Source organism: Dasypus novemcinctus, chromosome 2, assembly GCF_030445035.2.
Source record: "Dasypus novemcinctus isolate mDasNov1 chromosome 2, mDasNov1.1.hap2, whole genome shotgun sequence".
Classification (NCBI taxonomy): domain Eukaryota; kingdom Metazoa; phylum Chordata; class Mammalia; order Cingulata; family Dasypodidae; genus Dasypus; species Dasypus novemcinctus.
This window is the reverse complement of record NC_080674.1, coordinates 197,029,335-197,043,847: the sequence shown is the minus strand read 5'-3', so window position 1 is coordinate 197,043,847 and position 14,513 is coordinate 197,029,335. Positions and strand designations below refer to the sequence as shown.

Genomic DNA, 14,513 nt, shown 5'->3' with positions numbered 1-14,513 from the left:
TGGTTTCGGTGGTGTTACAGTTTGCAGTTATTTCTGTGAATCCCAAAAACAGAAAAATTATGTTTGTAAACTATTCTATTCTTCTGGGTGTGTTGCCCTTTGATTATTAAATTCATTTGATAATACTAAATTCATTTGAGGGGCCCTTAATTAAATTACCTCTTAAAAGTAGGGTTTTGATTCTACCAATGAGTAACACTTGACTCGGGTTGACCCCCTGACCCTTGGTGGACCATTATAAATTGACACTCAAGAAGAAATGTTGGGAAGAGAGAGAGCTCTGTCAAAGTTTGTCCTGGGGCCCCAGGGAGAGATAAGTCATTTGCCTGGTAGTTTGCAGCTGACCTTGGAAACAGAACCATACAGCTGAAATTGATACAGAAGGCCCAGAAATAAATGAGCCCTATGTTGGGAGAGAGAGGAAGCCCTGAGAGACAGGCCTTATGCCAGCCTGCAGCTGAGAGAGAGGAAGACCAGAGGGGAAGGCTGAACCCACGCAGAGATCACTGACCAGCTTGCTTCAACACTTGGCAACTGACTGGTGGGAAAGCAACCTTGAGTTGAACTCTTTAGGGCCTTGTAACAATAAGTTTTTAACTCAAATAAAGTACCTTTTATAAAAACCAAAAGATTTCTGGTACTTTGCATTGACACTCCACTCGCAGACTAATACAAGTAGTTTGCTCAGGATTTGGAAGTTCTCCATGTAATATCAATACATACATCTTATAAATACTCTTAAATACATAAAAGCAATGTAAAAGGCTGGTAGAACATTATGACAGACACAACTTAGAGATGTTGTAGGTTGGATGCCAGACAACCACAATAAAATGAATATCACAATACAGTGATTAAACAAAATTTTTGGTTATCCAGTGATCATAAGCTATGTTTATGCTGTACTATGATCTATGGAAAGTGTAATAGCATTACGTCAAATAAAACGTACATAGATTCATTTAAAAACTCTTTATTGCTAAAATAAAATGCTTACCATCTTCTGATCCTTCAACAAGTCATTACCTTTTTCCTAGTAAAAGGTCTTTCCTATATGTAAATGGCTGCTGAATGGTAACAGTGGAGGTTGCTGACGTTTGGATTTGCTGTAACGATTTCTTAAAATAAGACAATAATTAATTTTATTGCATTGATTGACTTTTTCACAACAGATTTCTCTGTAGTATGCCATGCATTTTATACACAGTATGCCATGCATTTTATACACAGTAGACATTATTTCAAAATTGGAATCAATCGTTTCAAACCCTGTTGCTACTTTATCGATGAAGTTGGTGTAATGTTCTAAATCTCTTCTAGTCATTTTGCCAATGTTCACAGGATCTTCACCAGAAATTTCCATCTCAAGAAACCTCTTTCTTTCCTCATACATAAAAAGACAACTTGTTGATATTTCGATATCCTACCATAAACCATGTTTGTTCTTCAGGGTATCAAAAAAAGTAATCCTTTCCAGAAGGTTTTCAATTTACTTTTCCAGATCCATATGAGGAATCCCCGTCTATGGCAGTTATGGCTTACAAAATCTATTTCTTCAATAATAAGACTTGAAAGTCAAAATTAACTCCCTGATACATGCAATGCAAATGGATGTTGTGGCAAAGTCATGAATTTCATTGAACATACTCATCAGTGCTTTTGGGTGAACAGGTGTGTTGTCAATGAACTGTGATATTTAGAATGGTATTATTGATTCTGAGCAGTAGGTCCCAACAATGGGCTTAAAATATTCAGCAAATTGTGTTGTTAACAGATTTGCTGTCAGCCAGGCTTTGCTATTCCATTTCAGCATAATTCTTAAGGGTCCTAATTTTCAGTGTGGTAAATGAGCACTGGATTCAACTTAAAGTCAGCAGCTGTATTTTCCCCTAATGAATGTTGGAGTCAGCCTGTGCTTCCAAGCATTGAAGTCAAATCAAATTGACTTCTCTTTTCAGTTATGAAAGTCCTAGATGTCAATTCTTCCAATAGAAGTTTGTTTCCTCTACATCAAAAATCCTTCAGTCTGCACTTAGCCTACATAACTTGCTTCAGCATTTATCTCAGCACTTGCTGCTTCACATTGTACTTTTATGCCTTGGAAGAGAGTTATTTCCTTAGATCTCATGAAGTGACCTATGCTATCTTAGTTTTTCTTTTTCATCTTCTCTATTCCTTTCAGCCTTCATAGAATTACAGAGAGCTGGGCCTTGCTCCAGATTAGATTTTGGCTTCAATGGAATGTTGTGGTTGGTTAGATCACTACGATTTTCTCTACATCAGCAATATGAGTTTTATGTTTTCTTATCATTCATGTGCCTATTGAAGCGGCACTTTTAATTTCCTTCCGAAACATTTCATTCACTTTCACAACTTGGCTAACTTTTGGCACAATAGGGTCCAAATTTTTGGCCTATCTTAATTTTCAACATGCCTTCCTTAATAAGCTTAATAATTTCAAGGTTTGATTTAAATTAAGAGATTTGCATCTCTTCATTTGACCACATAGAGGTCACTTTAAGGTTACTAATTGGCTTAATTTCAATAAAGTTGTGTCTCAGGGAATAGGAAGGCCTGAGAAAGGGGAGAGAAATGGGGGAATGATTGTTCAGTGGAGCAGTCAGATCACATGCATTTATTAAGTTTGCCATCTTATGTGGTCATGTTGCTCCCCCAAACAATTATAAAATAGCACCAAAAGTCTCAGGCAACCTAAAAGATATAATAATAAAATAAATATTTCAAATATTAGTATAATTAGCATAATATGACATAGAGAAAGAAACAAGTCCAAGCTTTTGGAAAAATGGTGCTTACAGACTTGCCCAATGCAGGGTTGCCACTAACCTTCAATTTGTAAAAAATTGCAACATCTACAAAATGCAATAAAGCAAAGTACAATAAAACAAGTTATATCTGTAGATTAGAGTTGCATTGTCTTTCTATTTTCAGGAAGGCAGTTGAACATATTGGGTAACTCTACCCTATCATTAATTTTTAAAGTATACTTTAATTTCTAGATTATAAAGTAAGAGATACTGAGTTTGCAACCTCCAAAGAAAAAAGGCAAAATGTGGAATTTTAAACACAAAATAAGCAGAAGAAGATACAAAGAACAAGGAAGTAATCTAAGTGTAATGTAATGAAGAGCATGCAACAAATTTGGACATACACTCTCAAATACAGGCATCATTATATTACTCCTAAGTATATTATTGCTCCTATTAACATCAAACAATATTTGCATATATTAAATAGGACATTTTTAAAGAGATATTACTAATACATAATTAAAATAGAATAGTTTTTAACCTCATTTTTATTACATTTCATATTATTATTTTATTCAATTAAAAATTAGCATAATAAATAAAAAATTAAAAAGTTTCTCATTAATTCAGTTAATTAACTATTTCAGTATATATACTTACACATAGTTATAATTTTAACAAATAAAGTAACAAGGCTGGTGATATAAATCAGTTTAAATATGCTTTACAGTTAAACAAACTTTGCTGTTATTTTAATTTCTCAATTTATACTTCTCCAATATTATTGCATATCAAACATAGTCTGGTTTTATATATATGCACATATATATGTACATGAAAATGTTAATGCATTTATATATGTAAATATATTTGTTATATGTTTTGTGGGAGCTAAAATGTGTTTCTTTATATTTTGGCATAATATTTAATGTATATTCATTACAACAAACTGATGCTGCTGTTTAAAATTTATATGATTTTACCACTTTACATCTCCTTTACATGTAACTACAGAGAGAGAAATATAAGAAAATGTTCCTTAAAGTTGAGGAAACACCATCATGATAATTCAGAATCCAAGACGTTATTAACGCCACATTATAAACCAAAAAATGGATATATGCTTTTCTTTTTTCAAATGGCTATTCTTCTACTGCTCCAAGGCTAATGAATGACTCAGTCAAAATCTTGTCCTTTAACTTAAAGAAATGAGAGTGCTCCTCCCAAAATTTTTCTTGCCAAAATGCCCAATAGAAATGTTCTCATAATATCAAATAAACACCCCAAGACACACAAACTTCCATCTACAGTTCAGAAATCCATGAAATTTTCTACCAGGTACCCAGATTTTTTCATATTCTCAAACTCATCTGATCTCTTCAAAAAACAGCAAAAATATATTTTTCACATTCTTGTTTGATCTATTTCAGTTCTATATGAACATTTCTACAGTATAATATTTTATGTATGCCAATCTCTCTTCTCAGCATCATATTTCAAATGACTGCCATCCATCTAAGTACATTAGATACGCAAATCATAACTTGCCCACAATGATCATATTCTCTGATTCTGAATCTGAAATACAGATTCCATTTTCACACCCTACTTCTTCATTATTCCATCGGGATTTTTTCTTTTAAATATTTTGAATCGCACCCCCCACACACTCTCTTCCTTTATTGTGTAACTTGTGCAACAATTTGATATGTAACGAATTTTTGGAAAAATATACTATATCAGGTAGAAAGTTACATACTCGAAGACATACTTACATAGTAATTGCATAATATTTCATTTTCAGTTGTTCTTATCATTTGTTTATTCTTGTGGCAAAGGCAGCTTAGGTTGTCTTTTGCCCTGCACTTGAAGTGTGATTTTTCATACCAGTTCTTATGATAAACTAGGAGATGTATAAATCATAACTGAACATCTTGCAGAAACGTACATTTACATATTTCTGAAAAGATGGGGAATTCTTTATGCCTTACTTGGCAGAGTGGAACCCGAAAACACTGGGGACACGACACATGAGAACAAAGGGGCTGAGAGCTGGGAAACAGGAAGCAAGAAGTGCAGTGGTGTTTATCAGCCACCAACTAGGATTATTTAAAACAGAAAGAAAAATCTGAAATATGAAGGAGAGGGTATAAAAAGTTACAAAAATGCTCATCAGTAAAAGGATGTTTTTGGCAGCTCTGGTCTCAGGGGAGGATCTGGGGGAGACATTGTTCCTATGAATATATTGGACCCTCTGCTTGTGCCTGTACAAGATATAAGCCAGGGAGCCACTGGCCCAGAGCATGAGCCCCAGACATAAAGCATCAGGGACTGATAACAACACTGCATAGAGTGAGTCTGAGATTTTGTCATGATGTACAGAACCACAGTATCCAAAACTTTTTAGGTTTGTGATGTTTTTGGTGTTCTGTCTGCCATACATATGCAGTGGAAAAATAATATTTACTGCAATGTAGATGATCCAGCACAAGAAAATGGAAAAAACAGTATACTTTGGGGCTTTAAATTTCAACTCTGCCCACCTGGCATTCCTGGGACTGACCATGATGGCCTGAAAAATACTCAAGAGACAGGTGGTTCCCAGGGACACCCCCCTGCCCACTCTGTGAAGATAGAAAAATAATTTGCATACAAAATCATTGAACACATCTTTCAAATCAAATGCTGCCATTGTTTGTGGTATTCCTTTACAGAGAAGGACCAAGGAATTGGCTACTAGCAGATGCTTGACAATCAAATCTGTGGACCTTAATCTGCACCCAGTGAAGGAAAGGAAGATATAATGGTAAAAAAATGACAAATTCCCCAGCATTCCAAATGTGGTTTGTAATAAGAAGATCATTCCTATTGCCAAATCCTTGGAGGCCATTTTGTCAGTTATCTGTGACTGATTATCTCAGAACCAGAAAATACTGCATTGGGAACAAAAATCATGAGCTACATTTATCATCTCAATCAAAATACAAAATTCTCCACTTACTGTTAGATTGTACTTAAAGACATATTAGTTTTTCTTTAATTAAGATTTCTAAGCACTGAACATATAACCTTTAAAGAGAAATTACCATGTATGAACTTCTGCTATCAAATCTGTACATATACTAATTTCTGTTTTCTTCACAAATCCATGATGCACACACTGAAATTTTAATCATAAAGTTGAGGATAATTTAGGCACAAAGAAGTTAAATGATTTGCAGAATTTACACCCTAGGTAGCTTTAACCACACATGCTATAGTAAGGAAGATACCTACCTGTATTATTCAAATAATCTCTATATATTTGTTCTTACAACCTATCATTTTATTTTAGATTGATGGCATTTTATTGAGAGCTTTCCAAGTAAGTATTGAAGCTATTACATAGGTCAATATCAATTATGAATAAAGATTTAATGATTACAGTAAAATATGGATGTCCTTATAGCATATTGCTACATGAACCTATGCTATGACAAGATGGATTCAGTAAATGCCTGATAAATTCTGAATTAAGATGGCAAGAGAAAGATTCCTTTGTTTTTATGTCAGGAACAAAAGTATAATGACATCTCTCACTGGACTTATTTAACAATATTAGGTCATGCTCTAAAATCAGGTACATGAAACACTAAAGCATGAGAAAATATCATGGAGTTCAAACTATATCCTTACTAATTGTGGATCATATATTTATTTATTACTATCTAAGTTGAGTTACCAATAAGATAAGATCTGTGAAAGATATCAAAATATAAGATGCATGAAAAATAGCATCTGTAAAGTGTGAAATCTTTTGCACTGTATAAATAAAAATAGTAAAAATTATGTTTGATAATGTTTTTAAAACAGAAAATATTGAAAGATATATCTGAGCCTGACAGACACTGTCTGAAAGACATATTAATAAAGTTACATTATCCTTAAATACTCCTTCCCTAACATCAAGGAGCAAAACAGTCTCACCATAATCAGCAGACCACAGATATTTTCAGTAAAGGCACATTTACTGTCTCCATGAAGCAATTCATAATCTGTAACTTAAAGAAAGCATTTTCTTTTGGTCAGCTGCGGTTCAGATACACAATTTCTGCACAGGATTGGATGATTCCTGTTGATACATCCTGTTCATTATTGCAAACATGGATGTATTACATGCACACCTATATTAATTCTGAGAATTTTCTATATGATTCCTGTTAGGTAGACTGACTAAACAGCAGATTAGTTACAGAATTGCAATTCTTAATCATCCCAAAAATCAGAGATTTCCTGATCACTTGGACTAAACATTAACAATTACCATCAGTTAGGAATTAACCAAACTACATTAGGAAACACCAGGGAATGGTATTGGATCTAGGACCCACAGTTTTCTTTACTAGCTTAGCTCATGCCACAGGAATTTTTCTTCTCATCTGTGCATTTTTTATTCTGCAACAGTTTCAAACCCTGAAGAATTCCTTTTTAGAATATTATCACTTATCCTGACTCTTGATAGGCCTCCTTCTCTTATGATTCTGCCTTTCCCATTGATTTAGAAAATACTTACCCAACTTCTCACTCTCAATCCTCTGGTCCCAGTGAGGTGGTCATGATTGCAAATATGTGTGTGGTAGAGGGGAAATAAGATCCTGAAATAGGGTTTTGTGATTTTGTGACCTCACCTCCCCATGCAACAATTATAATTTCATTTGTATCATGAGAGTGCAGTCATGGGTTCCTGAGAATATTTCTGAAAAACATTTTGCAGTTGCTAATTACCAAAAACAATTACAAGTTTCTAATCAGGATCTCAAAAGAGACCATTGGAGTGTTTGCAGGAGGCTCTTTCTTTTCCATAATCCTTGGAGGCAAACAGGGACGCATATGAAAGAAGCAGGAACCGTTCCTGTCTGAGCAGGCAGTAAGTCACTTTATTCTCTGCTTCCCTTATAAGTTTTAATACCACAAAGTGAGTTCTTTCCTAATCTTCATACTAGTTAGGTTCCCATCATTTAATTTTTTAAAACTTTTCTTTATTTTTTAAAGTTTTTCAAGTATATCAATCACACATAAATGCACATAAACAGTAAGTGTATAGTAATGTTGTGAACTTACAAAAGAAGCGTATACAACACCATACAGGACTCTAATATCTCACCCTCCCACATGAGCAGATAGGGAATCAGACAACATAACTGGGGATTTTCAAAGAGCTCTAAGAAAAAGGAAACATGCTTCCAGTAATTTATATTAGAAATCTCCAGATTGATTCACACAAGTGAAAGTCTATCAATATGGAATTTTTTAGGAAAATACATTTTTCTAACACTGTCCCACACTAGTAAAAAATAATTAGAACAATGATAGAAAAAAGAGAAAAGTTTATAAAGGGATCCCTCAGAAATTAAACATCCAGGATCAGGTTTTTAAAAGACAGATCTACCCATTCTTTTAACAGATAAGTCAATGCTACTTACTCAATTGCCACTGTTTTTTGCAAAATTTTGAATTATAAGAATTCATTGATTTTTGTTATTAATGAAGAAACCTAAAATATAAGTGTACCAACCAATCATTTGTTTTCACCAAAAAACAGTTTGATCCTGTCCACTATTCAATCCCTCTGCCCCATTTTACATGTCAGGAATTATAAACTTACGGACAACCCATACTTTACAAGCACGCACAAACACAAATTTGCTCTTTTCACACAGATGCAGACACACACATGCATGACCACTCATAATCCCAAATCACATCTATTCACAAAAACATCTTCATATCCACATTCCCACAATCTCAGTCACACACTTGCACTCATGCATACACTTAGCATGTGAAAACACCCTCACAATTATGCACGCTCACATAAACTCACACAGTCACACCCACTGTCATAAAATCACACCCTCACGGTCACCGTGTGGATGTGTAATGAAGCAACATGCTCATGTATGGAAGAGTAGTGATACCGTGAGGCCTCTGGAAGCCTAGGTGGTGCTTATTGCATATTTGTGATCTTCCCAAGCCTCCAATCACCTACAAAAGCCTCATTTTCCATTTACAGCATTTACAAATGAGTTGTTTTTAATTTAACATTCTATTTTTAAATTTTTGTTAAATTGTCTTTTTAAAAAGGATACATAGATCACAAAAAATGTTACATTAAAAATATGAGGATCCCACATACCCTACTCCCACCCCCCACTCCTCCCACATCAACCTCTTTCATTACTGTGGCACATTCATCGCATTTGGTGACTACATCTTGGAACACTGCTGCGCTGCATGGATTAGAGTTTACATTGTAGTTTACACTCTCCCCCAGTACATTCAGTGGGTTATGGCAGGATATATAATGTCCAGCATCTGTCCCTGCAATGTCATTTAGGACAACTCCAAGTCCCCAAAATGTCCCCACATCTCATCTCTTCTTCCCTCTTCCTACCCTCAGCAACTACCGTGGCCAAGATCAAGGTTTCATGTTGGGAAAGCTGGAGCATTTAGGGGAGTGAATTTTCCTATGTGTGTGATAGTGCAGGGTAAAAAGTGCAATGGGAAAGGGAACATAGGAATAATACATGGGTGCAGATTCAGGGGCACAGGAGAGTAAAGAATGCAGGGAAAATAGAAAATAAAGAAGGATAAAAGGCATAGAAAAGGGCAGGTATGAATAAGAGGCACAAGAGATTTAATAGCTTTGAGGAGTTGAAGAACATCATTGGGAGAAGAGGAATAACTATTGAGCTATGAAAAAGACCAGGATACTTAGTTTCTCAAGGGAAGGAGAGAGGGTGGAAAAAGGAGATGGAGATTATGAACAACAATGACAAAGGGATGGAAAATGTGCAAAGGGCAATGAATGGATGTGGGGAAGCTAGTTGGTATCACAGAACTAAATGTCCCCGGAGAAATGAACAGGCTTCATAGTATTGGCATAATTTTGAAGGGGTGTGGATGGCAGACATATGGGACCCAAGGATACCCTCTGGTCATGGGTTTGGGCTCGAGGGCAGCAGAAACCAAAGTCTCAAGAAATAGCCTGAGATCATTGGAACAGGGGAGCTGTTTTAGGGCAGGGAAGAAGGAAGGCATTGTGGGAAACTGGCTTACCTATTAGTTGTTTCTTGTTGTTATACATGATGGTCTGAGTTGCCTCCTGTTATTGTATATTACGTATTAGCTGTTTCTTATTATTGTACAAGATGTTCCAGTACCTTAATTGTACATTTTGCAAGTTGCTTCTTAACTTTCAAGTAAATACGATAGAGAAACTAGGGTTGAGGTTCTCAGTTTCAAAAGCGGTGAAGCCCCCTGACCCCATCTTTGTTTCCTCTCTTGTGTCTCTCTTTCTGTCCTTTATTTCTTCATTCTGCATTGCCTTCCCTTTGTGCAGACCTACTGCTGAGCTGGTCTCAGCAAGGCATGGAGGAGGAAGGTTGTGGAGATTGTGGAGACAATGGAAGTTCGGAGGGATGTGCTAATTCTGGAAAATGAAGCATGGAGGGATGGAGGTCAAAAGGGAGATGGGGTGGATTCAGGGGAGCAATAAAGAAGTTGAGAATAATTGAGTGGAGGTGAGGTGGCAGGTGGGTGTTTAAGGAATGCCTAAAAATCACAACTATGCAGGGAAAGAAGGCATGAAGGTTGGGGATAAAATTTACAGTGGCAGATGAGTCACTAAATCATTCCACCATTCTTTGATTCACACATTTACAGTCAAATTATAACATATTCATTGACAGAGTCTAGTTTCAGTACATGATGTAAAAACCTTTCTTGCACTAAATATACTTAAAACCTCTCAAGCTGAGCATATAGTAAAGACTGCACATTGGATGTTGGGGGATCAAATCTCCATAGCCTCTCTGCTCTTGGGGTAGCAGGTACAGGTGTGACCATAGCTGCCTTGGCAGGAAAGTCTGTTAACTGATATCTGGTCCTCAGTATAGGACAGAGGTGCCAGTCTGTCCTTTTCCCAAGTTCTGCATATGCTACAAATTGCTTAAATTTCCCAAGACTGGTATGAAATAAAAAACATTTTAAATGTGGTGTTTCTAAAGTAGAACACATGCTTATTAGAAAATAAAATAATACATTGAAAATTTTAATTATGTTTTCCACTTGCTTCTTCCTTGTGAGATACACTCAAAGATGTAATGAAAGATAATAAAATTGTTGGCACAACAAATATATATGTAATTTTATATACAAATATGCATATAAAATTTATATACATAAATTTGACCAAAATTTCAATAGTCTCATAATATCATATGCAGATCTCCATGTTTGTGTTATGTTGGAGCCTAGGCAGATATAGTTAATGCTGCTAATTATCTGGCCTTAAAACAGGGAGCTTATTCTGGATAAACTTGGCAGGCCTGATTAAGCATATGAATCATTAAAGTAAAATCACAGAAATGTCTCAGTGAAGAAAGTCATACATTTGAAGCACTAGAGGTATTTGATGCTCTTTTATTTTTATTCTACTATAGAGTTATTATTTTATTGTCTTTTTAAAAAGATACATACATCACAAAAATGTTACATTAAAAAGGTTAAGGGAAGCGGACTTGGTCCAGTGGTTAGGGTGTCCGTCTACCACATGGGAGGTCCGCACTTCAAACCCTGGGCCTCCTTGACCCGTGTGGAGCTGACCCATGTGCAGTGATGCACACAAGGAGTGTCGTTCCATGCAGGGGTGTCCCCCGAGTAGGGGAGCCCCATGTACAAGGGGTGTGCCCCGTACAGAGAGCTGACCAGTGTGAAACAAAGTGCAGCCTGCCTAAGAATGGCACCACCCACACGCAGAACTGACACAACAAGATGATGCGACAAAAAGAAATGCAGATTCCCATGCTGCTGACAACAACAGAAGCGGACAAGAAGAAGACGCAGCAAATAGACACAGAGAACAGACAATGGGGGGCAGGGATATAGGGGAGAGAAATAAGTAAATAAATAAATCTTTAAAAAAAAGTTTTAAGAGGTTCCATATCCACCACACCATACCCCATCCCTCTCTTCTTCCACATCAACAACCTCTTTCATCATTGTGGCACATTCATTGCATTTGGTGGATACATCTTGGAGCACTGCTGCATTGCATTGATGTTCACTTTATTATTATTATTATTATTTAATTGTTCCTTTTATTCCTTTGTTTACTTTTTAAATATTACATTACAAAAATATGAGGTCCCCAGATACCTCCACCCCCCTCATCCCACTCCTCCCACATCAAGAAACTCTTTCATAATCGTGGGGCATTCATTGCACTTGGTGAATACATTTTGGAGCACTGCTGTACCACATGGATAATGGTTCACATAGTAGTTTAAACTTTTCCCAGTCCACTCAGTGGGCCATGGCAGGACATACAATGTCCAACATCTGTCCCTGAAGTACCACCCAGGACAACTCCAAGTTCTGAAAACGCCCCCACATCATATCTCTTCTTCCCTCTCCCTATCCTCAGCAGCTACCATAGCCACTTTCTCCACATCTATGCTACAATTTCTTCCATTACTATTCACAATTGTTCCATAGTAGACTATCAGTAAGTCCACACTAATCCATACTCTATTACTCCATCCTGTGGATCAAGGGATGGTTATGTCCACTCCACCTCTATATCAAGAAGGGATTTTGATTATTCCACTTTGATCATTCCACATGGATGATGGATACAATTCTCCTGCTTGCAGTTGTAGGCACTCTTGGTTCTCTGGTGTGGTGTTTCACCTTCTTCACCTCCTTGTTAGCTGGCTGGGGTACTTTCAATAAAGAGGAAGGTAGGAGTTTCAAGTCTGCTGAGGCTCAGGGCTTGGCTGTCACATGGACAGTCCAGAGATTCAGATCTGAGTATACAGCAACTCCAGCACCAACCACTGGTCTGGTAAAAGTAACAGAAGTGGCATGTGTAGGAAGGTCACTTCTGAGTCCAATTGCATCACATTCAGGAACACAAACTCCAAAGTAGGGCCAACTGACATGGCACTGAACTCCAGAGCCATCTGCCATGACCATAGAACCTGTGTGTCTCCATATCCCTCAGAAGCACCAGTACCTGGGGTTGTATCTACTTTGGCTGTCTCTGGGACCCTGCTGAGGTGTACATAAGCATGACCCCTCTGATGACTTCCTGACTCTTTTTTGGAGACTCATAGCCATATAAACTCATTTGGCTTTCCATTTGTCCCTTTTATTCAAGGTCAAAAAGCAGGTTTTAACACCCGATATTACATGTAGGCTGTGATATTCTGCTGGTGTGAGTTGACCATTTTATTCAAGGCCTTTTTCTAGTTACATCATCAGCTGGTGCTTGATAGTAATCCTTCAGCACCAGGGAGGCTCATCCCTGGGAGTCATGTCCCACACTGGGGGGAAGGTAATGCATTTACATGCTGAGTTTGGCTTAGCGAGTGGCCACATTCGAGCAACATGGAGGCTCTCAAGAGGTAAGTCTTAGGCACCCTGCAGCTCTAGGCCTAATTCATATTTCAGGCTCTTAGGCTCATAAGCACAGTCATCAGTATCAAGGGCTCATTGTTGCACCATCCTTCTTTATTGGTCTTTGCCATTGCACTTGGGGGATTGTTGCTGTTACATTGGGGAATGTGACAGAGCTTCCCTGGCTAGGAATTCAACACTTCCTCAGTTGTCATTTTTAACTGTAACCATTATGAAAATATCCAAAAATTTTTTGTACCCTATATACATGCCTTGGAGAACTTCCTCCCAACCATGTGCCCCCTATCAATAACACCCCACACCAGTGTTCCTCCCCTGCCATAGTTGAAACTCTCTGTAGTCTAATCCTTCTTTAAAAATGAAGCCTAATATATTACCAGGTTCCATTAAGAGTAAAATGGAATATGTCAATGGGTTTAAAGGTTAGATATAGAACACATACTAATTTAGAAAAATTAAATGAAGTAAAAGTAAATTGGAGTATCAAAAATGAGAAAAATGAAAAAGCTTTGTTTTTGATATTTTGCCTTTCATTACTGCAATAGGTGTTGCTCTGTATGTACAGTGGCAATGCAATTTCTTCCATTTCTTCCTCAGTGTCTATATCCTTTCTCTCTTTTCTTTCTAATCATTAAGTTTGTATTTACAAAAGTTTTAGATCACAGTAATTCACACATACAATGTACTTTATCCCACATATCAAACACCAATCGCTTTGTCTCTTCCCCAGCAATAATCTTTTCACATGTTCATAATTCATTTGCTGCAACTTATGTACAGATATTGTAACAATAGCTTTCAAACATGGTTCAATTTGGGTATACATTATTGTTTGTATTTTAGACTACACAGTTTTCTAAGTTTTTAGTTATCTTATGTTTTACCTTATGGTTTACATTTTAGCCTATAGACTTTTATACATTTTTGGTGTAATTTAACATGTCCTATTCCATCATTGCATGCTCTTGTGGAACACTTCCATTGCCCCACAGTTACACTGATTCCATCTGTTCAACACCTCTTTCCCCCCTCCCCTCAGGCTTGCCATGAAAGTCAATCTTAATTACTTGAAGGACCATATTCAGAGATAATTGCAACAATGTTGAGGGCTTCACATAATCGACTGCTGTAACCCATTGAGAGCCAGCAATTCTCTTGAGAGATACAATTCCCTCTGTTTAAGAACATCAGTCCTCCAAGGATGTGGGTATACCTTCACTTTCATTTTATGGGTCTCCACCCAATGATATAATGCACTATGACAAAATGAGCATTCACACA

The 14,513-nt window shown here is 36.8% G+C and overlaps 1 protein-coding gene across 1 annotated transcript; it reads right to left on the bottom strand.

The window, feature by feature from the left end:
• Window positions 1-4,758: 4,758 nt before the first annotated feature.
• Window positions 4,759-5,664, bottom strand: LOC101447513 (vomeronasal type-1 receptor 4-like). Its single transcript, XM_004454919.3, has one exon. It carries the CDS (start codon window positions 5,659-5,661, stop codon window positions 4,759-4,761), a length of 903 nt encoding a protein of 300 aa, XP_004454976.2. The 5' UTR covers window positions 5,662-5,664.
• Window positions 5,665-14,513: the final 8,849 nt, after the last annotated feature.

What these genes read in the sequence shown, in the direction of transcription:
- LOC101447513 (XM_004454919.3), bottom strand. Translation starts at nt 5,661, where the DNA reads ATGGCCTCCAAGGATTTGGCAATAGGAATGATCTTCTTATTACAAACC.